The 27,195-nt window shown below is 37.9% G+C and overlaps 1 protein-coding gene across 1 annotated transcript; it reads right to left on the reverse strand.

The window, feature by feature from the left end:
* Window positions 1-268: 268 nt before the first annotated feature.
* On the reverse strand, window positions 269-26,278 carry LOC116266908 (uncharacterized). The gene is made up of 8 exons (XM_031648384.2): window positions 26,087-26,278; window positions 25,907-26,009; window positions 24,646-24,750; window positions 24,138-24,223; window positions 12,575-12,810; window positions 8,427-8,613; window positions 2,528-2,711; window positions 269-821 (listed from the first exon to the last, which is right to left on the reverse strand). Exons 1-8 carry the CDS (start codon window positions 26,137-26,139, stop codon window positions 513-515), a joined length of 1,263 nt encoding a protein of 420 aa, XP_031504244.1. The 5' UTR covers window positions 26,140-26,278; the 3' UTR covers window positions 269-512.
* Window positions 26,279-27,195: the final 917 nt, after the last annotated feature.

The raw sequence follows: 27,195 nt of genomic DNA on the forward strand, positions 1-27,195 counted from the left end.
AGATAAGCTTACCCAGTCTCATGCAACATTGATCGAATGAAATGTACGCGTTCATGTTCAGTCTCGACTTGATGGATAATATGGGTAGAACGGCCTAATCCGATAGTACATGATATTCTATTTTCCCTACCTAAGGCCCGGCAGCCTGATTACAGCAGGTTTCGTATACCCAGATTTGTCAATATATTGACATACACGGTGAACAATCATGCTTAAGAATTCGTGAATATGCCAACGGTTTAAAATGTCCAGAAAATTACGTTAAACATAACCCAGAAGCTCGTTTCCTTCAAAGAAAATATTTTAACTATATGAAGATATTACCACATAAGTTGCAGTAGCACAACAGCATAATATACAAGCTCAGAGAGAGAGAGAGAGAGAGAGAGAGAGAGAGAGCTACATGAGCGGCTTCCTCGATAAAAAGGAATCAATGTAAATCTAAATGCTAATAATGTTAGAAACACAATTAATCTCATTTGACTCGATGTTTGCAGTTTCTTTGTACTGATTCATTCACTAGAGTTAGCAAGTCCAACCATATTCAGCATGTGTCGGTCCTCTTTAAACCTCTGCAAGACATTCCCCTTAACAGGTTCAAGCTTTCCCAGCTGCTGTATATCTTTCACAATAACACCCCAGCACTCTATCGTTTCAGGAACGATTTGTGTCTCCAAAGATAAGCAAGGGCTGTTAAAAGTGCTACATTGAAATGAATGACCTGAATCAAAGCTCGCTGATAGAAAAAGTCCAAAGTGATTCACCCGTCCACCAAAACCAATGCCATTTGGGACATTCTCTGATGAAAAGTTCCAAGCACACTGGCAATATAAGAGTGAAAAATTTCACAATTTTACATGAGATCCACAATAATCCACGGATCAAGCAGGTACATGACACATTGTCAACATCTGATGATGCATGCACCTGTCACATGCTAGGATCATGCCCGTGCAACAATAAGCTCTCTTCTATGGATGCAGACAGGAACATGGATATGGCATGGATTCAGAACATTACACAGTTTTTGAAAGCTATGAACAATAAATTTCTTGTGCATTTAACATGACACAATTATAATTTTATTAGCTTCTGAATAATATAAACACGAGAGAAACAATTGCTTTTGAATGTCTCGTAACTAGTGTGTCCATATGGCTTGCCAACAGCTAGCGTAAAGATAACCAAACATGTAATACCAACATTAAGCCAGAGGGAAAAATAAAACCACAACTGCTGTACAGTTTGAAAAAATATTCCCTGATAAATCTGCCAAACCTGATCAACCAATGTCATCAACTTCTTTGTGCCGATCTGTCCATGCACAACTGATGGCAAGACCAAACTCTGATCCACAGCTTGACACAAGATCCATGTTCTTGTATGACTGGCAGCATTAACATGCCTGGCTTGGTTTATTTAAAAATCATTTCTCATATAAATATTATTGCCTTGTGCTCGATTTTAGGTCCATTAATCAGCAAACAGATGAATAGTAAGACAAATGGATGCAACTATTTCATTGTTACCAGTCAATTTTATGGTATATAATATGTGTTAGCATAATTCTGTCCAGCTCTATCTTCACCCAAAACTGATAGCCTGTGCCAGTGGTTTTATCCACTGAGTGTATGATTTCTGTTTGTCTGCATCTTATTTTACTGATGTAAATAACGAGGAAACAATAATGGAATGTCATAATGGTAATACAAGTAGTAGCAGTTGGAGTTGCAGAAGCCCATAATAGCCTGAAATAACACAACTTGAGGGCTAGTAAACTCGCCCAATACCTGAATCAGGCTAAACAGCCTAAACTGTGTCCATGATCTGATGTTAACCACCATACCAGCAACAAACGTACTGACAGAGATCAGAGAATGGACACTCAGAGCTATTCATTTCCGTATTTATTTCTCATTATCAAATAGGACCTTCTAGGCAGTACTGCTCATAGACAACTAGGTGTTCAACTGCCAATATCATTAGTGATGACACTATGCGGTCAGCAATAAACCATTGACCTTATGATTTGCCAATATGTATCTGTTTGATGAGCCTTTTTCTCAAACCTCACACAGCAAGGACAAGAATAGGTTACAAATCTTAAATCTTGAAAAACCAAAAGGTCTATTCAGTTTATACCTCCTTCCTACGAACAGTGAGAGAAGCAATGAATGCATGGTTGATGGCTCTATTTATTAAGAAAGAGATAATTGATAAACATGCTACATGAATAGATGAATGGATACAAGTAAATTCTGGTAACAGTTAATTTTTTCGAGTTTGATAAATGGGGCTACATTATGGTACTTGTGCGTGAAGGATAAATCCCATCCAGGTTATATAGTAGACCAGAAAAAAGTTGCCAGAAAATGAATTCAGTAGTTTTAGATGTTAAGATAAAGAGCAAAGCACTAGTACAGTAACAAGTCAAGGACATCAACTCGTTATGCAGTAAAAAAATACAAATATAGTTGCCTTTTTCCAGAAGCTGGCAAACAACATATAAAGGTTTATAATTTATTACCCATTGCAAGTTGGTGTTTAGTCCTGAAGGCCGGAAGATTGAAGGACGTGGATACAATGTGAAGAGAAAGGATTTCATATCACCATAGAACTCACTATGCCTGTCCCAAGGCTGAGAAGCATAGCCTCCATAAATGTAGCCAGCCTTATCTTTGACAAGTAGGATAGTGGGTCCATTTCCAAGCCTATATATATGACCATGGATAAATTATATAGGAGATTTGCAGTTGCCAATTACACAGCTAATCATCATAACAGAAGCTTGTCCAATCAAAATTTAATTCAACCACAATGTCATAGATTTTCAAGAACAAATCAATATATGGGATCATAAATGTATCTTGTGCAGAGATCTCTACCACCTCAAACAACAGCAATAAAAATTGCAAATTGTCATTAAGAATTCTTTAAGAAAAATGGGCAAATAGACAGCCATCAAAAGCGTACATTTGGTAAAGTAAATGCAAAAATGTTTCAAACAGAATGATCACCATTTGGTCATCTATCTTGTGATATTACAATACAAAGTAGAAACAGACCATGCAGATGAAGAGGCATAAGAGGAACTTTGAGAAAGCGAAGGGTACAAGTTGTATCCGAGCAGAAAAAAAGGTAACAATAGTCACATGCAGAAACCGACACAAGACAACAGCAAGCAACAAGTAACAAATATGCAATTGTTCATACATGAAATTGACAGTAAGCCAGATGAGACATTTATGCAGTTCTATGTAAAAATATAGATAAAAATCTATATTTCTCAAACCCAAAACATCACAAAAGATAGTCAAAACAAAGAATAATGGATTAAACAAGAGAAAGCTTCAAAGAAGCTTAATCACAAGAAGGACAACAATCCCTTCCATAGAGAAAGAAACTAGCTGTTGGAGGTTTTCCAACAGCTAGAAATCCAATCATTAGAGCCTCCAATGGCTATGTTGAAACAGATGGGAAGAGAACCAGAATATTAAAATTCATTAACCCTAATCTCTACTTAAAGTGACATTCGTAAGAAATTACAGAGCCCTCTTGTTTCAAATGAATTTTCCAAAGCAATACTGGGGTGATGCTGTTCTCACTAATGCATACTTGATTAATCATATGCCTAGTCATGTGTTAAATGGGTGGACCCCTCATTCTATGCTACCAGGGAGTCATCAACCCTTTCCTCTTCCACCTCGTGTCTTTGGATGTGTCTGTTTTATTCATAATCACAATCCTAATGATAAAAAACTTGATTTAAGGTCGATTAAGGGTGTATTTATTGGCTATTCTTCCACACAAAAGGGGTATAAGTGCCTTGACCCTTCCAATAGTCGTGTTTATGTTACCAATGATGTCACTTTCCTGGAACATGTCTCCTATTTTGGTGAGAATTCTCTTCAAAAAGAGAAGTCTATGTCAAGGGAAGAGTATTCTCTAGGTCAAAAAATTCAATTCACAGACTTTTTGGAATACAAAAGGGAAGAGAGTCAAGTGACTGTTATAGATGTTCTTGAGCATGACAAGGATGAAGGTTGTTCTACTGGGACTGAGAAGGAACGAAACCACTTGTTTGGGCAGGTTTACTCTAGGCGAACATTACGTACAGATGAGGTGACTGGTGGAGAGAATTCTACTCCCAATCCCAATGCTATACCTTCCCTGGATGACCCAAGTCGTGCTCGGGAGGAGTCAGTTGAAAGAGAGTTTCAAACAAAGGCTGCTAATGAAGAGCTGCCCATCGCCCTTAGAAAGGGTGTCAGGTCATATACTCAACACCCTATTGGTAACTTCATATCATATTCTAAACTGAGTAATGACTATAAATGTTTTATATCATTGCTCTCTTTGGCTGTGATTCCCAGGACTGTCGCTGAGGCTCAGAGTAATTCTAAGTGGGCTCATGCAATGTGAGAAGAGATGGAAGCTTTGAATAGAAACAGGACGTGGAAGGTGGTAAAGATCCCTAAAGCGGCTCATCTGGTTGGATCCAAGTGGGTTTACACCATTAAGTACAAACCAGATAGGAGTGTTGATAGGTACAAAGTTCGCCTTATTGCCAAGGGGTTTACTCACAAATATGGAATTGACTACTTGGAGACTTGTGCTCTTGTTGCAAAGATGAAGTTTGTTAGAGTTATTATCTCTTTAGCAGTGATAAAGGAGTGGAAGATGTACCAACTTGACGTTAAGAATGCTTTTCTCAATGGAGACTGTTGAAGGTTTTCAGTATTCGGGTTTGGGTTTGGACTTGATCCAGTGAGCTCTGGTTTGGGGACTACTTATATCATTGTAAACCCTAATCTTAAGTGTTAATGAAGTTTTAAGAGAGAGAGTGTCTGGCGGCTAGCGCGCACCAGACCTCCTCACCTGTGGTTTTTTCTCCCTCTCGTTGAGGGTTTTCCATGTTACATCCGTGTTCGATCTTTATTTCTCGTGTCTCTATTGTTTCAACATGGTATCAGAGTTGTGAAGTTCTGGCGTAACTGGTTCATTTTTTGCTTCTGTTCTGTTCGTGTTGGAGGACTCGTGCCTGACACTGTTCATCGCCCGATACTGTTCACTGCTCGACTCTGTTCACCGCCCGACGCACCTGACGCTCTACCTAGTATCAACGCCCAAGCCCAACGTCGCCCTGTTTCTGCCACCGTGTTTCTGCCGCCATGAAGTTCCGGTGTCACCCCCTGCATCGTCCAGCGAGCTGGTTCGGTCCTAGTTTTGTTGTCGTGTGTTCGTGCCCAGCATCGCCCGCTGCCTTCATCGCCCACTGCCTTCATCACTAGCATCCCGCAGTAGCTCCCTGCCGCTGATCGTCGTCCTGCTCCCGCCGCTCATCTGCTGTTGCTCTGGTGCCGCTGGTGTCCAGCCTATCGTCGGTGCTTCTTGCTGCCGTCGGTGTCATGTGTTGCCGCTGGTATTCCTTGCTGCCGCTGGTGCCCTTTGTTGAAGTCAGTGCCTTTTTTGTTGTTGCCGACTGGTTCGTGATCATGGCACCGTCTTTCTCTTCGACCGTCAACACTGATCAGACCGAAATCGGGGCTTATAGAACTAAGAGTGTTCCGGTTTAGGTCACTACCATTCGCCTTACCAAGGAAAACTATCTTAAGTGGTCTGCCGCCATCACTATAGGTATAGCTGGTCGAGGCCGTATTGCCTATGTGAATGGCAGTAAGGTTGAACCTGCTGCAAATAGTATGGCTTGGGATACTTGGTTTCTTGAGGACAACCAAGTGAAAACTTGGATTGTCAATTCGGTGTCATCTGATATTCAATCTCTCATTCTTCGTAAGAAGACTGCGAGGGATATGTGGATTATTTTGGAACAAATGTATGGCCAGAAAAAAAGGAAGGTTTGTGTGTATCAACTGATGAAGGATGTGTATTCTCTAAGGCAAGGGGATCTCTCGGTCGCAGATTTCTATGCCGCACTAAAATCAAAATGGGAGGATCTTGACTACCATTCAAATGATACTTGGAACTGTCCTCAAGACCAGATGCATTATGTGACCAAAGAGTGGGAGAATAGAATATTCCTATTCTTAGCTGGACTAAACGATGAATTCGAAAATATAACAAGTCAGATTCTTAATTCTGAAGAATCATTCAGTATTGAAGATGTCTACTCCCGTGTTGAAGCTGAAGAGCAAAGGCGACTAGTCATAAGTGGCAGAAAGGATGATCACATGTCACATAATGAACGGCCAGCCTTGGTTAGCCGTGCCCCTATGGGAACTGTCTGTCCTCCTCACAAATGTACACACTGCAAGAAACTAGGTCACATATGGAGTTTTGTTGGGACCTGCATCCTGAAAAGAAGAATAGTAGGGGGAGGTCTCATGATGGGAAGAAGTCTGTCTCTAATGCAACGAACTCTAGTGAAGGCAAAACTTCTATCTCTGCTGGACAGATTCATGAGCTTCGAGCATATTTGAGTCAGATTGATACTGGTCAGGTCGAAGCTTCAGATTATGTGAATGTCAATCATGCACTGGCTATTTCGGGTGAGAAAGATAATTCTTGCATGGGAGAGTGGATTGTTGATAGTGGTGCCACTCATCACATGACCGACAATCCTAAGCTCTTTCATGAATATAAGCTATCTTTTGGGAAGGAACGTGTCTCTCTTGTCGATGGTTCCTTTACTTCTGTTGCAGGAAAAATGAGTCTTTCTTTGTTAAACAAGTTTTTAGTGCATGAAGCCTTACATGTTTCTCATCTTCCCTTGAATCTTTTATATGTTAGTAAGATTACAAAGGAGCTGAACTGTGAACTTATATTATCTGCAAATCATTGTATTTTGCAAGACTTAGTGACAGAAAAGAAGATTGGGATTGGTTTGGTGTCTGAAGGCTTATATCGACTCCCTATACGCATGACCACAACTCTTATGACAACAGTTAGCAGGACTGAGAAGAAGAGGGAAGAGTGTCATCAGTTTTTTTTGTATTGGCATGAACGCCTTGGTCATCTTCCTTTTGGGATTTTAAAACAATTGTTTCATGATTCATGTTCTAGTTTGAACATTTCTATGTTATCTTGTGATGTATGTCAGTTTGCTAAACATGTTAGGGCTTCGTATCCCATTTCAAATATTCGTGCTAATAAAGCTTTCTCCTTGATTCATTCTGATGTGTAGGGGGCCTTCGAGAATTCATTCTCGTGGTGTCAGTAATTTATAACTTTCATAGATGATTACTCAAGGAGTACCTTTGTTTACCTGTGAAAGATTGTAGTGAAGTGCCTCATGTTATAGAAATTTTATCCTCCTAGTGGAAAACCAGTATGGTGGCTCGGTCAAGACTTTTCGGTCTGATAATGCTCGTGAGTATATGTGTCAAACCGTTGAGGATTTCCTTCAAAAAAAGGGGATTATTCATGAGACATCGTGCAGCTATACACCTCCTCAAAATGGGGTTGTTGAGAAAAAATCGTCAGATGCTTAATGTCACCAGAGCTCTATTGTTTCAAAGGAACCTTCCAAAACGTTATTGGGGAGATGCTGTTGTCACTAGTGCATACTTGATTAACCGCATGCCTAGTCGAGTATTAAATGGGCGGTCACCACACTCTATGCTTCCAAGGAGTAGTCAACCCTTTCATCTTCCCCCTTGTGTCTTTGGATGTGTTTGTTTCATTCATGATCACAACCCCAGTGTGAAAAAACTTGATCACAAGTCAATTAAGGGAATATTTATTGGGTATTCTCCTACTCAAAAGGGGTATAAATGTCTAGATCCCACCACTGGTCGTGTTCACGTTACCAAGGATGTCACATTCTTGGAACATGTCTCCTATTTTGGTGAGAATCCTCTTTAGGGGGAGATGTCAAGGGAAGAGTATTCTTCAAGTCAGGACATTCAGTTTACAGATTTTTTGGATCATCCGGTTATAGAGGTAGCCGGCTGATTTTAATTCCTTATGCTATAATACGATTTGATATATTCAACATATAAATTTTCATGTATTCAATACATATACTCATACAGCCATACATAATACAATCATATATATACTTAAATTCTTGAATACTTTGTTAGAGCACCAAGGCACAACCAAGGACAGGTTCAAAGAACCCCCCCCCCCTCCTCACCCCCCCCAAAAAAAAAAAATAGAGCAGATAATACTTTTCAGCAAACTTGAGCAAATTTTTCCTATTGGATATCTGCTAAACTCATCCAGTTTGGCAAAATTGGGTAATTCATGCTCATGGATGCACATGCACTTACTGACGAAGAAAGTTTTGGACCTCTCATTTAAGGTCAGCACATAAATCTGACCTACTAGATGTGTTCAACATGGTTATTTTCTTAGAAGTACTTTGTCCATTATATCTTCAAATGTCAAAGCATGTTTTAATTTCAAAGCATGTAGGACAATGCTGAACGTATACAGAAGCCTGAGGTTAGAAAGGAGATTACATTATATTGCCCAGGAAAGTATTGAAACTCAGACCATCAACTGAACTATGGTATAAAAGCTTCCATTCCTCCAATTCTTGCTGAGTGAGTGCCCCGCCAATAACCCATGCATATTGTTCTTTCATAATAAGTACTGAAGATAAATCTTCAGGATACAACTGCCGAGGTACAGGGGAGCCTAATCTTCCTGGAACAGTAAGCATTTCCATGCCAAAGAAATGGTTTCAGATGGGTCCATAAAATCTTGTCAACAGAGAAAACAAAGAAACTGAGAAGCAAAAAATGGTCCAAATAATCAACTATACAAAAATTGACAGTGTACAATTCAAGCAGCTTGTAAGTAGAATTACCATATGACAAATCAAATGGAGCATACACATGCACGCTTATGGAGTGTTAAAAATATATGTTTGAGTACACATGTATCGTTTATATATGTATACTTCATATACACTTTATGTTCTTCTCTCTCTTTCTCTCTCTCTCTCTCTCTCTCTCTCTATCTCTCTCACACACACACACACACACACACACATATATATATATATAGAGAGAGAGAGAGCGAGCGAGCTGCTGGAGGCTCCAACGGGTGGATTCCCAGCTATTGGAAAGCCTCCAACAGCTAGAATGGCCTCTATATGTAGGGGACAATTGCCTCTTCTTGTAAGTTGAAGCTATTTCTGTGCAATATTAACATTTCTTTTGTGCCTTAGTGCACATTGAATTGTATGAGCTCTCGTGAGTTTTTGGGTTTGTGAAATATAGATTTATGTCTATATTTTATTATTTTTACATGGTACAGGAGCAGCAAAAGTTTTCCTTTTTCTAGCCAATTTGAAGCTAATAAGGACTGTGAGGAGCTGGACATGTATTGGGACCAAGATTCAATTTTCTGGTGTTGTTGACATTTCATGCTGCTTTTGGAGGCTGAGTATTCAAGCTCTACTGAAGATGGTTCTTTGGAGTTTGAGTGTTGAAGCTCTCCATTCTTGATGATGTTGTTCTCCCAATAAAGGAAAAGAATCATCTTTCTCTTCTAATTTTCAATCTTACATCCACCAATTATGTAACATGGGCTTCCACTATGAAGCATCACACATGAGGTAAAGGTCTCTATGTAATCCTTAAAAACTTGCTGACAAGAAAGCCAAAATAATTGAAGGAAGATCAGAACAATATGGCTGTTATGGATTATGAAAAGAAGTGGAAGGTTAGCCACAAAGTTGCCATGACTTTCCAGGCTCAAGCATGCTAATGAAGCATGTATTGTTCTTAAAGATATTTCATTCAGGCTTTTGATACTTAAAAGAAGAAAAGTAATCACAAAGATATTCACAAAGAAGAATAGACAGGCTTTTGAATTGAATGCCCCAGGGTTTTGCAACTCAAAGAATAAATGAAGATTGAGATTTTACAGGTTTCAAGCTTGAGTAAGAGAAGAGAAACAATTTAGAGTTCACAAAAATGAGATTGGATTTAGAGACAATCAACAAGAAGTTCAGGGTTTTTGAAAAACAAAATCTATTGACAATGGAGACAATATCAAAAGATGATATTTGGAGGACAGAAACAGCAAAGGCATGTACTTGCTATGGGAAACCTAGACATGAAGTAAGGAACAGAAGAGGCTGCTTAGAGAGGAAAAGGGGAAGAGGAGGAGAACTTTGTAAGAAATTATCTAAACTTGAGATAATAATAGAATTTTCTGACGTAACTTATGGAAGAAGTCACAACGTTGATTCAGATATCTTGCTTTGATACCATGTTAAATTTGGAGAAGCTCCCCATAGTCCACACTTGCTAGATGATAATGGAGAAAGAAGGCAAAGAGATACTTGAGAGTCACAATTCCAAGGGGATGAGACTTGATCATAGCCATTTGAAAATATCATGATATTAATAAGAAAATCGAAAAATAAAGTTGTCTTTTTTGAAAAAAACGTGAAAAAGAGATTTATCATTTTTTTTTATTTCCCCTTTTTTTCGCTTTTTCTCCGTTTTAAAGTTAGTGATATCAGGGATTCACCTTTAAACTTAAACTAAATTATTTATTATCATTCTTACCACCATTAAGCCATTACTTTTATAATTTTTTTTCTATTTTGTTAATGTCTTCTTATTACTTTCTCATTTGTTTTATTTTTACCTATTTTTTAGGGTTTTTTTCATTCAAAAATTTGCTGAAACTTTCCCAAGAAAACCTGAGAAAAACCTTGCTGTTAAAATCCCAAGAATGATCTTTAGGACTATGGACCTGTATTACATCCTTTTATGGGCAGGGGTGGTTACATGACATTACATGGGTCAATAACACCCTTGTCACAGAAAAGTGTTACAATCATACCCATATTACAGTATGAATCTGGATCCATGTCCAACAGGTCTTACATCTTTTGCCACCATAAATCTTCACATATGGCAGATGATAGTTAGTTAACCACCAAAGAAGTTTCACAAAACTTCATTGGCACGCTTGAGGAGGTAGCACGACAATCTTCAAATGAACCCAACACAGTCGATGGATAACTTCACTCTGCGACCATGTAAAAAATCTACTCAAAAGGAAAATGAATAAGCTGCAATTTAAACCATGGTCACAATTTACTTATAAGGCTTAATAAAAAACTTAAGAATACAAGGGGAATAATCTCCTCAATATATATAAGAGGGAGCAAGAGAAGGCTGAGCTAGCTGTTTGGGCTAAGCCAATGGCCACCTCAGTCTTGGTCAAAGCATGTCCTGGAACGAAACGGAGCACAAAAATAAAAGACACAAATAATGAAAAATACAAGAAAACAAAATCAAATAAACAAAATAATAGACATAACAAAAATTACAATTTGCCTAGTTGTAATTGACTCAGTTACTCAGGTGACTCAGACTGGATCAACCCTCCACCTGGCCAATGCAACAAGTGAACTCAAAATGATCAAAAATTCAGACAAACTACTGTAAAACCGATTCAGCTCGGCTGAGTCATGATTACAAGTTTTGCTGGTTTTTTCTCTCTTGCTTTTTTTCTCCTGCAGAACTCAGGTGTACTTGTAGAGTAGCTCACATGATGAATAACCTGTCGGAGATCAGTAGAGAACCAGGTGGTTCATCAGGTGGCAATTCTATAGAAAAGTGAACACTCAGGTTTTTTTTAGTCAAAAACATGCTTTTAAGAAGAGGAAACATGACGATTACTGGTTACCTGGTTCTCCTATCTCCCTGCAGTGTACAACACATGTGAAGAATTGCTCAAGACCAATTTTCCAGAAAAATGCGAGGTGATAATGGGTGAGAAGTCACGGGAAAATAGCCAGCAATGAGCAAAAAAAAGTTGGCAGAAGCACAATTGTAGTATGCCTGCTCAGCCAATACGTGAGGGGTCTTGGTGAGCCAGCAAGTTATGCAAAATACAGAGGTACTTGGGCTCAAATGATGGTGCAGTACAAGCGATGTTGTCACTTGGAATATCTCTGTTAAATTGAAAGTTCAAATCTGGATATGGAGCAAAAAAATAAGAATGTAAACATGCTATGGAACTGGGGATTCCCATAAAGGCAGAAAACCTCTATTTCTCTATGAGACCAATCAGTTGGTGTCTCCTAAGCGTACTTCTCTTCTTTAGAAAGGTATTTATTACAATTAGGTGGTTCATGCCCTTATTCACATGGGGAAACCTTATGTAAGCTTCCAGTTATTTTTCATTAAGTTTATCCAAGCATGCTTTGAAAGAAGGCCCAACTCTCATAACGTCCTTCTTCATGGGAAGGTAACTAACAAGAACATGTCAATCTTGCAGTGAAACCAACCTGCACAGCAAAGCCATGAAGCCTGGTTCCTCCAGTTATGTTATTTCTTCCTCCCATACACAAATACACCTTCAGAAAATGACAGAGACACATGCTCCTATGCAACTAAACAGCCTAAATACTAAAAAATGAAACCAAAGAGCAGTAAAAATATTCAGATAGTAAATAAAGTTACCAACCAAATCTTGTTTTAGCTGACTAGACATTGTGAAACTATATATGTCAAATAATTAAAATTTATTTTCAAACAGTATGTAAGAACAATCATGAAATGTAGTGCTTCGACAACCAAACTAGTACGCATAAAAAGTTCCACATAGAAAGAAACTAATAATTAAAATCAGGCACCTGAGTTTCCAGTTAGCAAGCCACCAAGAAACTTTCTCACTGATGGAAGCAGGTTGCACCAATTCCTGAATTCATTGAATGACATGGTATGTTCGCTGCCCCTAACTTCCACTGAAAATGTAGCAGCATTCAGTAAAACTTCCACAATATTCAGGTACGAATTGCACCCATCTTTTAGGCATTTTGAAGAAAAAATTGTCCCATGCATTGAAAGTAGGGCAGCTTCCAAATCGGACCTGAAATACAAAAGTATAGGGGTAAAAACAACTTTCTACTTTTTCATTGTTTATTTTCCTGATTTCACTTTTTCCATGTTTAAAATTATCAAATATCATGATGTATCAAACAAGTGAAGGATCACAATATTTCATAATGACCAAGTATCATAGTGTTTCATAAAGACCAATTGTTAGCCTTCAAAGTTCAAACATCTTAAACATCTAGATCACTACACAAACCCACTTCGCTTATCTACCAGAACAACCCACTCAATTCAAGTTGCATGGGATACTGTAAAGGTCATGCATCATAAGCATAAGCCAGTAAAACATGCCCATCTCAGATCAGGTTCTGGAAAGAATTACAAATCAAGAAAAGAAAGGAACCCTCAAATTTTTTAAACATAAATAGGAAAATATAAAAATACAGCAAAAAGGTCAACATATAGATAATTATACAGATATGCCTCCATTCTCCCACCTTCCTATCACATTTTCACACATGTACACGTACACAAAAACATGGGTATGTGTAGATACTAGATAGATGTTAAAATTTAAAAGTAACTTAAGATAAGTAATCTACAAAAGGAAAAACCAACAGAGCATCATTAACCATGCCAATCCTACAAAAAAATAAGTTATCACATTTTTTGAAAAAGAAATGATTTAAAGATGAACCAAACCACAAAAGCTAAAAAATAAAAATAAAAAACATTGAAAAACATATAACGCCAAGTGACTGAATAAGAAAAGTGCTTTAAATTCAAAATGCAATAAAATTGAAAATGATGCCCTAACTTTAGTGATGTATTGCTCCCATAAAGTGGTAGGTTTCTGCTTCACACATTTACCATCGATATTGAATTTTATAACATATGACAAATTATGCAGATCATTGAAATAATCAAGCAAGTGTGTATCAACATGCCATTGCTTGATTGATACAAGTGCTCACCTATGACAAGCTTTGAAAGAGCTATGCAGAAAAAAGAGAAAGTCAAGAGTAAGGGTGGGCATCAAGCCGGGCCCTGATGGGTGTCGATGACCTGCCTCATAATGGACAATACTTCAGTTAGGAAGATGACTGACAGGCCCCAATTAACCCGGGCCTGGCCCTGCCTGATAAGCAATTGGGCCAGGTTGGCCCGAGTCCGGAGGGCCTGACAAAGGCCCGGATTTTTAGGATTTGAAATAGTATTTGGTTAGGCTTTACTTGTATTTTACTTGTTTATTTTTGTATTTTTATTGTCCTTTATGTTTCTGTTTATTTTCCTTCATTTTCTGTTTATTTTTCCTCAGTTGTGAGCTCAGATGAGTTCATTTTAGAAGCTGTTCAGACACCCAACGACTTGTTTTCTAGCCTTTGGACTCCAACAGCTAGTTACTTCTTGTATATATATGGGCTTTTTGCCCTTTTTGTAATTATGATAATAAGAGTGCCATACGTATTGTAAGCAATCACATCTTTCATGAAAGGACAAGTACATTCAAATGGACTGCCATTTCGTAAGAGGAGAACTTTTCAAGAAGATGATTAAGCTTCCATTGGTTTCATCTGAGTTTCAGTTAGCAGATATGTTAACTAAAGGTTTTACTTTTCAAGAAGATGTATTTGGTTAGGTTTTACTTGTCTTCTTTATTTTTGTAATTTTCACTGTCCTTTATTTTTCTTTTGTTTTCCTCAGTTGTGAGCTCAGCTGATACTCATTTTAGAAGCTGTTCAGTTTTCTAGCCATTGGGACTCCAACAGCTAGTTACTTCTTTTATGTTTATGGGCCTTTTTCTTTTTTTGTAATTATGCTTCTTAAGCTCATTGCTTTGATTGATAAGAGATTTTGGTTGAGTGCTCAGTGCATTGTTCCTTCTAGTTAGAGATCCCTTTTTGTGTGAACTATATATTTTTATGTAGATTTGTATAAGCTGTTCTTTGTAGTTTGTATGCCCTTTTTGTATAAGTTGTACCATGTGTACTTTTGTGGGAGAGATCAAGAGTATAAATTATACCTGCATCATAGATATTTCGATATTTTTGAAAATACCACAGTATAAAAATATAATGATATTAACTGAAAAATTCAGAAAAACAAAAAAAGGCTAAAAATAGCGACATTTTGAAAAAAATGTGAAAATAAATTTATTGAACGTTTCTTTCACATTTTTCCATGAAACATTAATATTATCATGGACTCAATTTTAAACTTAAACAGTTAAACTAATTTTTTTATTATTTTTATCATCATTAAAAGACTCTTTTTATCACTTTCATCTAGTTTTATTTATGTATCCTTATCAGTTTTTCTTTATCTTATTTTTATCTAATGTTTAGAATTTTTTTCATTTTCTAAAGTTTGCTGCAATTTTCCCGAGATTTTTCCTAGCAACTATTGCGCTTGACTAGGGTTGTGCATTGGGCCAGCCCTAAATGGGAGCTTAACCCAAGAAAAACCTCAAGATGCTTGTACTAATATGGGATCCAGTACTAAAGCACCATTTTCATCTACTTAATCAGGAGGATCTTTTTAGGAACCATTATTCTTGCTCTTGACTAGGGTTGTGCATTGAGCCAGCCCTAAATGGGAGCTTAACCCGAGAAAAACATCAGGATCCTTGTGCTAATATGGCATCTAGTGCTAAAGCATCATTTCATCTACTTAATCAGGAAGACCTTTTTAGGAACCATTATTCTTGCTCCTAAATCGAGCTATAGACTATACTATATAGTGATGTTCCCCTTTACACAGAAGATAATGGGAGCCTCAAGATCCTTGAACTTAGAGGGCATCTGATGCTAAAGCATCGTATTCATTTGGTTAACTAGGAAGACCTTCCTAGGAACTATTGCTTTTGGACACAAAAACATTTCAAATTTGCCATTTGTAATGGAATTAGTGTTTTTCATCTCCTCAGCATTATCTCTTGTGATTAGCATATTGTCACCAGAGTAATAAGACAACCATTCTTGCATTTATTTATTTATTTATTATTATTATTTCTTACAAACAACGTAATTTCAGTAAAGCAAAACGTAAAACCACTTTACAACATGAAATCATTAAATTTATCATACCAACTTTTGGAAGTTTGATTCAAACCACAAAGCGCTTATGAAGACAAAAGAATTTTCCTTTAAAACATCCATACCTAGGACAGGATCCAATATAAACTTCTTCATTTGGAACTTTATTTACAAAACCACTCTTGAAATTCATTTGAAAAATATTCCATTTTTTGAAGATGCTAAGGTAAATATCTAGCCATTGTCATCCTAGTAACTGGTTTAGAAGTCTCACTATAATCAATGGAATATTCTTGGAAGTACCTTTTCGCAACTAACCAGGCTTTGCATCTTTCAATAGACTCATTGCTTTTGGTTTTAATTTTGAACTCATCATTATTCTATTGCCTTATTTTCATTTAGTAATTCTAAGATTTCCAAGTTTCAGCTCTAGTGAAAGCCTTAAGTTCATTGCTAATAGTTTCTCTCTATTTTATTATTCCTTCACAATTTCTAAGTTCAGTATCTGAATGAATAGCACTAATATATACTCTATATCTAAGAGAAAATAGCCATATGAGACAACACCTTTTTGGAGTGTCATTGTTCTTTTAGTTTTATCATGGTTAGTACTACAAGGGTTAGTTGCCAACCCAGGGTTAGTTGTCAACCCAGGGACTAGTCGCTTAGCCAACCGACTAGTCCCTAGGTATTAGTTGGTTGGGCCCAAGATGGAAACTCGTCGATCAACTTGGTGACTAGTTGATTATTAGTCATGCATTGACTTGTCCCAACAAGGGCCTTTCAAAAAAAAGAAAAACCTGTGCTACGAACCACCAAATGTAGCACAGGTTTGCTTTAACCTACTTCCAGCCTCAGATGTACAATTTTACTATGCTTCCTTTCCATTTAATAGCTTTCCTTTAGCCTATTTTAATTAGATTTCCTTCAAACCTACACCCATCCTCCAACTTTCACATTTGCTTTTTAATCAGCTTTCCTTCAAATTTGCATCCAGCCTCTCTCTCTCTCTCTCTCTTTTCTCTGTCTCATTTGCAGTTGAAGTTGCAGCCTTACAGGTGTCAGATTTTGAGATATAACGCCAAACCATTGGATGGAATCTTTTGAAGATGCAAGAGGAGAAGAGGAGGAGGTGACTACACGTGCAATAGAGAGAGAAAAAAAAGAAAAGAGGGCAGCAACCATGGCCCTTCCTCCTTGTCATTAATATAACTTAATTTATGTTACAAGTAAATACAGAAAACAACAAGTATTTACAAGTATGCCACCGCCCATTATGTTTGGGCGTGTGGGCAAGATGGATCGGGTCTAGGCAGACCTGATCCAATTCCTACAATCTTAACAGCCCCCCTCAAGTTGTGCATGAAGTTTGATCATGCACAACTTGTTCTTCAATTCCCAGAAATGGTGCCCTGTGAGCCCCTTGGTAAAAAGATCAGCTACTTGTTGAGACGTGGCTATATAAGTAGGAACAATCTCGGCTTCCTTGACCTTTTGATGAATGAAATGTTGATCAATCTTTATATGCTTAGTGCGATTATGTAGAACAGGATTGAAAGCAATCTTGATCGCACTTTGGTTGTCACAAAATAAAGATGACTGAGCAATGGGAAGGGAGAGTTCCCCAAGCAGATGACGTAACCATGAGATTTCAGCTGTGCCTGCAGCCATTGCCCTATATTCTGCCTCAGTGTTAGATCTGGCAACTGCACGCTGTTTCCTGCTACTCCAACAAATAAGATTGGAATCAAGGAAGAGACAATAACCTGAAACTGATCGTCTATCGTCTGGATCACCTGCTCAATCTATATCAGTGTAGGTGGAAATGTTATGTCCATTCAAAATAGTTGTCTGTCTTGTGTAAACGAGTCCATCCCCAATAGTAGCCTTAAGGTAACGCAAAATGCGTTTGGTAGCATCCATATGCCCTTTTGTGGGGTCATGCATAAACTGAGATACTTGATTCACTGCATACACTGGACGTGTAAAGGTAAAATATTGCAGCATGCCAACTATACTATGATAGAAACTAGGATTTGAGTATGCATCACTCCCATTAGATGCATTCAGTTTTGTGTTGAGAACACTAGGAGTATTTATGGGCTTGCAATTTGTCATACCTGCTCTATCTAGAATATCAAGAGTATATTTATATTGTGTAAGAGTTAATGTGTCACCTTTTCTGTCAAGCTCAACACCCAAAAAATATAGTAGTTCACCAAGATCCTTCATCTTGAATTCTTGTTTCAATACCTCCTTAACATGAGATATATGACATGAAGAATTTCCAATAAGAACTATGTCATCTACATATATGAGTAGCCAAGTGGTAACTTCACCCACACGATATATGAATAAGGAATGATCAAGTGAACTTCGGAGAAAACCAGCCTGCTGTATATGGAGAGAAAATCTATCGAACTATGAGTGAGATGCTTGCTTAAGACCATACAACGATTTTTGTAATTTGCACACCCACTGAGTTGGATCATTGGTAGCATAACATGGGGGTTGTTCCAACTTCCATGTATACCTCTTCCTTTAGAAAACTATGAAAGAAAACATTTTTAACATCCAACTGATATAAAGTCCATCCATGTGAGACTGCAAGAGAGATGATAACACAGATCGTTCCCATCTTGATGATTGGACTGAAAGTCTCATCGTATTCTTCCCCATACTGCTGAGTGAAGCCTCTAGCCACAAGACGAGCCTTATATCTATCAACGCTGCCATCGGGTTTGTACTTGAGTTTGTAAACCCATTTTGAGCCCACTACATTCTTATCATCTGGACGAGGAACAATCTCCCAAGTTTGACATTCATTTAAGGCAGTCATTTCTTCGTTCATGGCCTCGACCCAATATTTGCTTCTGCATGCATGCTCATAGCATTTTGGCTCCACCTTTTTGCTCAATTCTCTCATAAAAAGCTAAAAATCCAAAGAGAAATTATCATAACTTATCCATCTATCAATAGGGTGCCGCACACGTTCTGATCTACGTGGACAAGTAGTGACATTTTCTAGAGCAGTTGCTGGAATTGATCGTCGAGTATACACTACTCCTGAAAACCGAGTAAGTGAAGACATGTTGTTGGTCTGAGTAGATGAAGGTGTGGTGTCCAACTGAGTATCTGTGGGTGTCTCAAACTCATCAATAATTCTGTCACTTTGTGCATGGAATGTATCAGCCCATTAGCCTAATATTTCAGCATTCAGCCATGAACCATATACATCATCTATTACATTAAATGTTGCCTGTGGCTCCTTTAAATCCTTTAACCTAAGCTCATCAAAAACATGTCGTGAAATATACACACGCCCAGTCTTTGGATTGTAACATCTATAGCCCTTATAATTTTTTGCATAACCCACAAATCTGCACATAACAGCTCGATCTTAAAACTTATTTCTCAAGGAAACATCAACATGTACATAACAGACACACCCAAAAACACGTCGTTCATTATAATTCGGTTGTTCTTGGTGTAAAATAAAGAAAGGGGATTTTCCTTCAAGTAGAGACAATGGCAGTCGAAAAATGACATGAACAACAGTATGAAAAGCTTCAGTCCACAAATTCATGGGCAGATCTGTGTCATGCATCATACTTAGTGCACGTTCAACTATGTGTCTATGCTTTTTTTCAGCAATGTCATTCTGTTGTCGTGTGTGTGGACAGGAAATCTGTTTAGTGATCCCATGATTTAATAAATACTCAGTAAAATCATTTGAAATGAATTCATTACCACCATCACATTGGAAATACATGATATTACTAGAGTATTTGTTTTGAACCAAAGCATGGAATTGAGTGAACAAGCGGAAAACCTTTGATTTTCTTTTCATGAAGTGAAACCAAGTGTAACGAGAATAAGAATCAATAAAAACAACATAATATCTACTCCCGGAAGAAGAAATAGGAGCAGGCCCCTAAACATCAGAATATATGGTATCAAATAACTTTGAAGCTCGCTTATTGACTGAAAAGGGAGAGCATGACTCTTACAAATATGACAGCTTGAGCACATGCTATACTCATTTACTGGACTTAGACTAGACTTTTGTAATAGTCCGTCTGCAACAAGACTTTGAATGAAAGACCGACTACAATGTGCTAAACGACCATGCCAAATGGATGGCTTATCATACTCTGCTATATTGACTTCATTATGACTGGGAAAAGATGAATATGAAACACAAGACTTGGACACCTTTGGAGCTTCTTCAATGACATACATGTCTCCTTTGCGAACACCCTTAGCAAATGTCTTCTTGGTTCGAGCATCCTTGACATAAACAGAAGGAGTAAACTCAACAGAGGAATGACTATCATCAATAAGATTTGACACATAAATGATCTTTTTCTTGACATTTGGAACAACAAGAACATTCTTTAAAGGTGTGGAGGAATGAGCTATGGATATGTGTGCATTTCCAATATGTGATATTTTGTGATGGGAACCATCTCATGTGACAACTGAGCCTTTATCTAAATAAGGGAGAGCACTAGAAAGCTTACTTGCATCACCGGTCACATGGACTGCAGCACCAAAATCCACATACCATTGTCCTTCTTCATTTTGCTTAAGATTGACTTTAGACAAGGCTGTCATTAAAATCTGTTGCACATCAATAGGAATGTTTGATGCTGCAATCGTGTTCAATACAGTTGACCCTGTTGCCTCATTGTCACGCCTAACTTGTTTTCCCTTGTTTTGAGGGTTATGCCAACATTTTGACTTCACATGACCTCTCTTATTGCAATAAAAGCAAATAGGTATTCTTCTTGGTACATTTGTCTGAGCATTTGTATTTGGTCTTGGAAGAATACCTCTCCCCATGTCTGCCTGTGAGTTCCAAACCCTAGGATGGCTTCCTTGCAAAGCATGGGTCCCCGTGACTAACACATTGTGACTGCCACAAGAAAATAATTCTTGTCATTGTACACGACTTGTTTCATGCTGAATCAATTTTGCTTTGAGGTCTTCAAAAGAGGGAAGAACAGGTAATACCTCTAAAGCAGTGCAGAAAACATCAAAATTTGAACCCAAACCACTCAAAGTCGGTTGTACTTTGTCCTTGTCACTGACTGGGTGCCCGATCATTGCAAGCTGGTCACTGACATTTTTGATTTCATGTATGTATTCCAAAACCGAACGTGTTCCTCGCTTGATATCCTGAAATTGCCTCTTGAGTTGTAGAAATCTTGCTTCTGATACTTGAGAATACATGGTAGCGAGTACATTCCACAACTCCAGTGCTGAAAGATCATCATCAACGCCCGCCAGCACTTCTTCTGATAATGTGGAGGTGATATATGCTACAAGGGACTGATCATGTGTCATCCATGTTTCATATTCAGGATTAATTTCAGCAACGATTTCTTGAATTTTCCCTGCAGCATTCTTCACCTCTCGCATGATCCATTCAGGTGGTGCAGGTGTGGTGCCATTGAGATGCCCGTAGAAACGGTGACTCTTGATGAAAGGGATTATTTGATGTTTCCAAGTCAAATAGTTCGTGTGATTCAGCTTTTGGGAGATGAGTTGAGAGAGGAAACTGGATGACAATATGGAAGAATTGCGGTTGTGATGGTCCATGGTTGATTTTGAGGCTAAACGTATACGGATGAAGGCTTACGATAGGTACTAGGGTAGACGATAGCAACCAGAAAAACAGGGAATTTTAGATTAGGGCAGACGTCAAGAACAAGGGCAGAGATAAAAGATTTTAGGGTTAGGGCAGAAAAACAAAAATTAGGGCAAAGATTTTAGGGTAGGGCATGTTAAACTATAAATCCTTCACCAGCATATTGAAGAGGAGTCTCTTAGGATTCCACATCCTTGTAAAATGTGTTAAAATATTTAATGTCCTTGTAACATGTGAAGAGTCTCCTAGGATTCTATGTTGTAGTTAATATCCTTGTAACATGTGAAGTCTCCTAGGATTCTATGATGCAATTAATGTCCTTGTAGCTTGTGAAATCTCCTAGGATTCTACGATTGGAGACTCTTAGAATTCTGGAAATGGGATTATAAATAGAGACCGTGTCAACCATTTTGGCCACGGCTTCTTCTCCTCAACTTCTTCTTGTTTTCATTCTCTCTCTCTCTCTCTCTCTATCTTCCTGCGTGAGTGCTGTTTTCTGGTTTTAGATATTGGTGTTAGATTTCTATCAGGGCAGAGATCAAGGATTTTAGGTTTAGGGCAAAAAAACAGAAATTAGGGCAGAGATTTTAGGGTTAGGGTAGAAAATAGAAATTAGGGTAGAGAATGAAACTCCTTACCGGACAATCTCAGTGAATGAAACTCCTTACCGGACAATCTCAGTGGCAACAACCTGGCTCTAATACCATGTAAGATTTTGAGATATAACGCCAAACCATTGGATGAAATCTTTTGCAGATGCAAGAGGAGAAGAGGAGGAGGTGATTGCACGTGCAATAGAGAGAGAAAAAAATAAAAGAGGGCAGCAACCGTGGCCCTTCCCCCTTGTCATTAATATAACCTAATTTATGTTACAAGTAAATACAGAAAACAACAAGTATTTACAAGTACGCCACCGCCCATTATGTTTGGGTGTGTGGGCAAGATGGATCGGGTCTAGGCAGACCCGATCCAATTCGTACAATCTTAACAAGAGGTACTATCTCTTTCTCCAAAATGCAAAGCTCTCCTTGTGTTTATAATATATATCTTTATGTGCATATTCTGTGCACGTGTGTGTGTGTGTGTATATATATATATATATATATATATATATATATATATACTGGAGGTGTTCTGCATTTCTTTGTGTATGCATGCATGCATGCACACTAGAGGTGGGCGCGGGGCCGGGCCGCCGGTGGGGGCCCAGGTCGGCCCGACAGGACCCAACCCAACCCGTTAATATTTTAAAAATATATATATTTTTTATTATTTTTAATTTAATAATATATTTTTATTATTTAAAATACAATTTATATTCAAAAAAATTATTTTATTATTTAAAAAATATTTTTTTATTGTAACTGGACCCAGCCGGCCGGGCCCGGCCCCGGCCCCGGCCCCGGCCCGATTGCACAGTATTGTATGTTTCCGCACATAAATGCATATTTCTGTTTATATACAGAATATATAATAAGGAGGTATATGCTGTACACATAGTTGTCCCACTAATTCACAAACTACTTCTAGAACACCAATTACTTACCAATTGAGTCTTCCAAATTCTTGTTTGTAGGTTCCTTCACCAAGTCCCTCTCAATTCCTATGTTTAACTTTCTTATGGATGAACTTGTTAATTTGAGAATGGGTACTCAAAAAGCATAACATACTATACAACATATATAAAATATCATCCTTTTATTGTTCAATTATTATTTATTTATTTTTTCATTTTGTTTTTATTTTGTCGGTAGCTCCCAGCAAGTCATTGGGACTAATGGCTAGTTCGTGCTTTCCCATCCTCTATTTAAAGGGATATCCCTCTTGGAGGCAAGTTTTTTGTTTACCTTTTTTTCAAAATATTTTCCCCTTTATACTTTTTCTCAAGTTCCAGTGCACTATCTATGCTTCATGAGCATGAGCTTTATAAATTTTCTATCCTCTTGTGAGAGCATTTTTTGGCTTAGCTCTTCGTTAGCTCATTGTTGCTGGTTCAAGATTTTTTCTTTGAGCTACTCTTATGCTGGAGTCTGGGTCTCCTTTTTTTAGGACATTTACTGCCCTGCATAGATTCTAGGGGAACGTTATTGCCAAAATGTTTAGAAGAGTCCTTGTGACCTACTTTCCCTTGCAAACACCACATCACTACTCCCACAGAAATTGTGAGGGAAGTTAAGTTGTTTGTTTTTCTTTCAGAACAAACAATGTCGGAAGTTCTAGAAGACTACCTAGCTAACCTGAAGTTCTCAAGTCCAATCCTCTAGCCAGGTGGATAGAGGCACTTTCACAAATTCCAGCACTTATGGTCTCCCACGTCAATCAAAATGGATTTTGCTAGAAATAAATAAAAAATTTAGCACTAATATTCAACGATGCATCAGAAGACTGTGCCACTGAACTCCTTCACAACTATTCTACTACTAAGTTGCTAATGACATCTTGAGTGAAAGATTATGACTGCCCCTTAACAGTTAACCACCTCATCCTATGTCATGATCATCATCAGCCACTATTATATTCTAAATGCTTTTGAGGTTATCTGCATAACATGAGAATCAAGGTACCTTCCGCATGTAAACAGTATGAGAAACACAAGATGGGGCATATATCTGAAATGTAACAAACCGGGAAGCAAGAATTGGTGCAAAAAAAAAGAATGTTTTATGGGCATACCTATTTACAAGACCATCTCCATTTATATCCAGAATTTGATATATGAAATTATCAATTTCATCCCGAGTCCCTTTTTCATACGATGCCTGTAGTGGCAAGTCCAAAAGTCTCACATGACAGAATTACTGGAACTGCTGACTAGTCATGATTTGAACAAATCTATTGCCAGAAATTGCAGCTAGGGAAACAGCATAGAACTTAGCACTTGGTGATATAGACAACAAAAGGTTAAATAAAAAAGAAAGAGGTTTTACTTCAGAAACAATGGAAAACAATAAAACTATAAAAGTAAATCCTGGAAACAGTGGGAAAAGCTTTTGGTTGTTATCTTCTTACACCACTTGAGAAAGACAAATCCTACTTTGAGATACTGGGTTGTCCTTAGCAAACTGCTCCAACAAGAAGCAAGGAGAAAACCGATTGCAGCTAAAACTTTCATGATATATATACATCAACACAATAGGAGCAAAAATTATAAGGCTGACCATAAGGGCATTTCAGAACTCACTTTAGCGATTACAAGATCTTCAAATGTAAGCTTCTGGTCGTTCCTTTCTTGTGTGACCAAGTCAAATATCCTCTCGCCAAGAGGCCCATGGATACCAAAAAATGCCTAGCATAATCCTTCAATATCTTAGTACAAAAAAATGTTCCTAATGGATAAAATAAAAAGAGAAAAGGGTATAAAGAACAGATTCTGCAGTACAGCCAAAAGAACTATCCCTGTTGCACATCTAAACCTTCATTCAAAGCCCTAAATTTGTATTTTTTTTTCTTGCATTTGCACTTCTCGTCAGAATAGCCCATGCCTTCTTTTGAAAGAGAATAATCAGTACCTACGCTGCTTGGTGAAAAACCCTAAGTTCTCATTTCCTGTAAATCATGTTCTATAAAGAAGGTACCATTTTAGCTTTACGTGTCAAATTTGCTGCAAAACCCCATTATTAATAAACAGTTATTCATGCACCAATTTATCTTTCATTGTATGCAAACCCAGGACATTTTTTTGGTAGGTTAAAAAACAAGACTTCCTCAGTTGTTACGCAAACTTGAGGCTATCACTTTCATTTAAGCACAATCATTTCTCAAGAACACTCATGGAGACCTTTACTGGTATCCTATTAGATGTCAAAATATTATGTGCGAGTTGGCTGGTGCCTGTTGTGCCCAGCATACCATATAACGAAGCCCTGAGCACTCAGCAAAAAAGCACTGCATTACTATTAGACAATCGAAACCCAATTTACCAAAGTCTTTGTTGGATTGATCAAGAACGTCACAAATTGAAGTTTATATCGTCATTAAAATAAATAAAACCGTTCCTCATCACAAAAGCACAACCAATACTGGCGAATCAGCGTCGAACAAATGACAGCACGTTTGAATTGATGGATACAACTTTCTGAATCATAATTCTGACAGAAATTATATTCCAGCCCTTGGTTCTTTACACAAATCTGAAAGCTACCAAATCCCTGTTCCGAAGTCCATAAACAAACGTACATTCAAATTTGAAATGGTTCAAGAAAAGTGTGTGTGTGTGTGTGTCTGTAAACACGTCTGTCATGAACCATTTCGAATTCGAATAGACGCTTGCAACATGCTTTTGTGAAAAATATAATTCCAATGTCTACATTGTTAACAAATCGATCAAAAAAATGATATCCGCACAGTTATTTTTGCAAAAAAAAAAAACTACGTCAAATTACCATAAATTTCAGAATGCAACTCTTCACACAGAGAGAAAGAAAGAAAGAAAAAGAGAGAACCTGGAACACCGAAGGGATGATGTATTGGGCGTTGCTTTGAGATTGTGCAGCGAGGGACACGAAGAGCGCATGCAGATCCTCCAGCTCTTTCTTGGTGAATCTCCTGAAAGCAAGAAGGAGTAAGAAGAAGAGCAGCAGCGCACACGAGCGTCAACCGGAGTAGTGAGATGGGATTCCGACCGGGAGGCGGAGATGAAATGCGAGTCGGCGTCGGACGACTCTGAATTGCCCATGATCCCGCCCCTCCCGATGACGGTTTGGGCTCCCGCAGTTTCCCGACTGCACGGAACTCTCTCCCTCAGCCGAGTCGATCAAACGGTAGCTTTCTTACCATCACGCCAAGCAGAACGAGTTTTCCTCTTTATTTTACGCGGACAAAGGTAAAAGCGAAGTTTCCTGAGTTGCGTGCTGACCTTCAAAAGCTGGTGTGGGGTTTTTTTGGAATTTTTTTAGACTTTTTTTCTCACAATCCTTTTTTATTTTTTAAAAGTTTTTTTTTTGGGTTTTAATGGAGGTATTTTGATCATTGCAGGGTACACGGGTATGTACATATAACCAGTTTTGCTGAATGGTGACTGAACTTTTATTAGCAAACAAAAAAATATCAAAAGAAAGTAAGCTGGTCAAGAATAACCCTTTAATTAGCGATGTTCAATGAGTTCAGCGAACTTCAGCACGACTCGAACTCGGTTGCTAAGTTCCAATTAAGCTCAAATCATTTAATAAACGAGTTGAGTTCAAATCCTATTATCTCTCCCATGACAAAAAATAATAACTTAACTCAGCATAGCTTGGTTCTGATCGAGCTTAGTCAAGCCAAGTTGAGCTTTTCTTTTTATGCTCTAGTCAATTCAGCTAAAGCTCGGCACGAGATCTAGCTGTTGGTTTAAAGGCTGAAACCAATCTCGACTCGTGAAATCACTACTTTTAACTGCCAATACAGACCTTGAATCCACGTTCGCAAATTACCATTTTCCTAAATCTTCATGTATCTTTGGAGTAGTACTGCATAATATGTCAACGGCTATGCTCATCAAACTTTTGCATTTTTATTCATTTGGACTTATTTCAGTCTTTTACAATGTATTTCACAATTGCATTTTTTTCAGTTCGTTTAGCATTCAAACTTCTTAAATCTGATCGTAGTGCAGATACTAATCATAGCTATTGGATGACACATCACTTCTCGCTTCTCTTGATCTATAACTTTTGGTTGAGGCCCATCTAATAAAACTCATAAATTTCTGAACAAAAGCGTACAAGCTTTGCAAAACAGAGAAAAATGCAAC

This window comes from Nymphaea colorata, chromosome 13 (genome assembly GCF_008831285.2).
Source record: "Nymphaea colorata isolate Beijing-Zhang1983 chromosome 13, ASM883128v2, whole genome shotgun sequence".
NCBI lineage: Eukaryota > Viridiplantae > Streptophyta > Magnoliopsida > Nymphaeales > Nymphaeaceae > Nymphaea > Nymphaea colorata.

Coding starts and splice junctions, on each gene's coding strand:
- LOC116266908 (XM_031648384.2), bottom strand. CDS start 26,139: ATGGGCAATTCAGAGTCGTCCGACGCCGACTCGCATTTCATCTCCGCC. Junction 26,010..26,086: donor CATTTCATCTCCGCCTCCCG/GTCGGAATCCCA, acceptor TCTTGCTTTCAG/GAGATTCACCAAGAAAGAGC. Junction 2,712..8,426: donor ACTTTCCTGGGCAATATAAT/GTAATCTCCTTT, acceptor TCATATATATAG/GCTTGGAAATGGACCCACTA.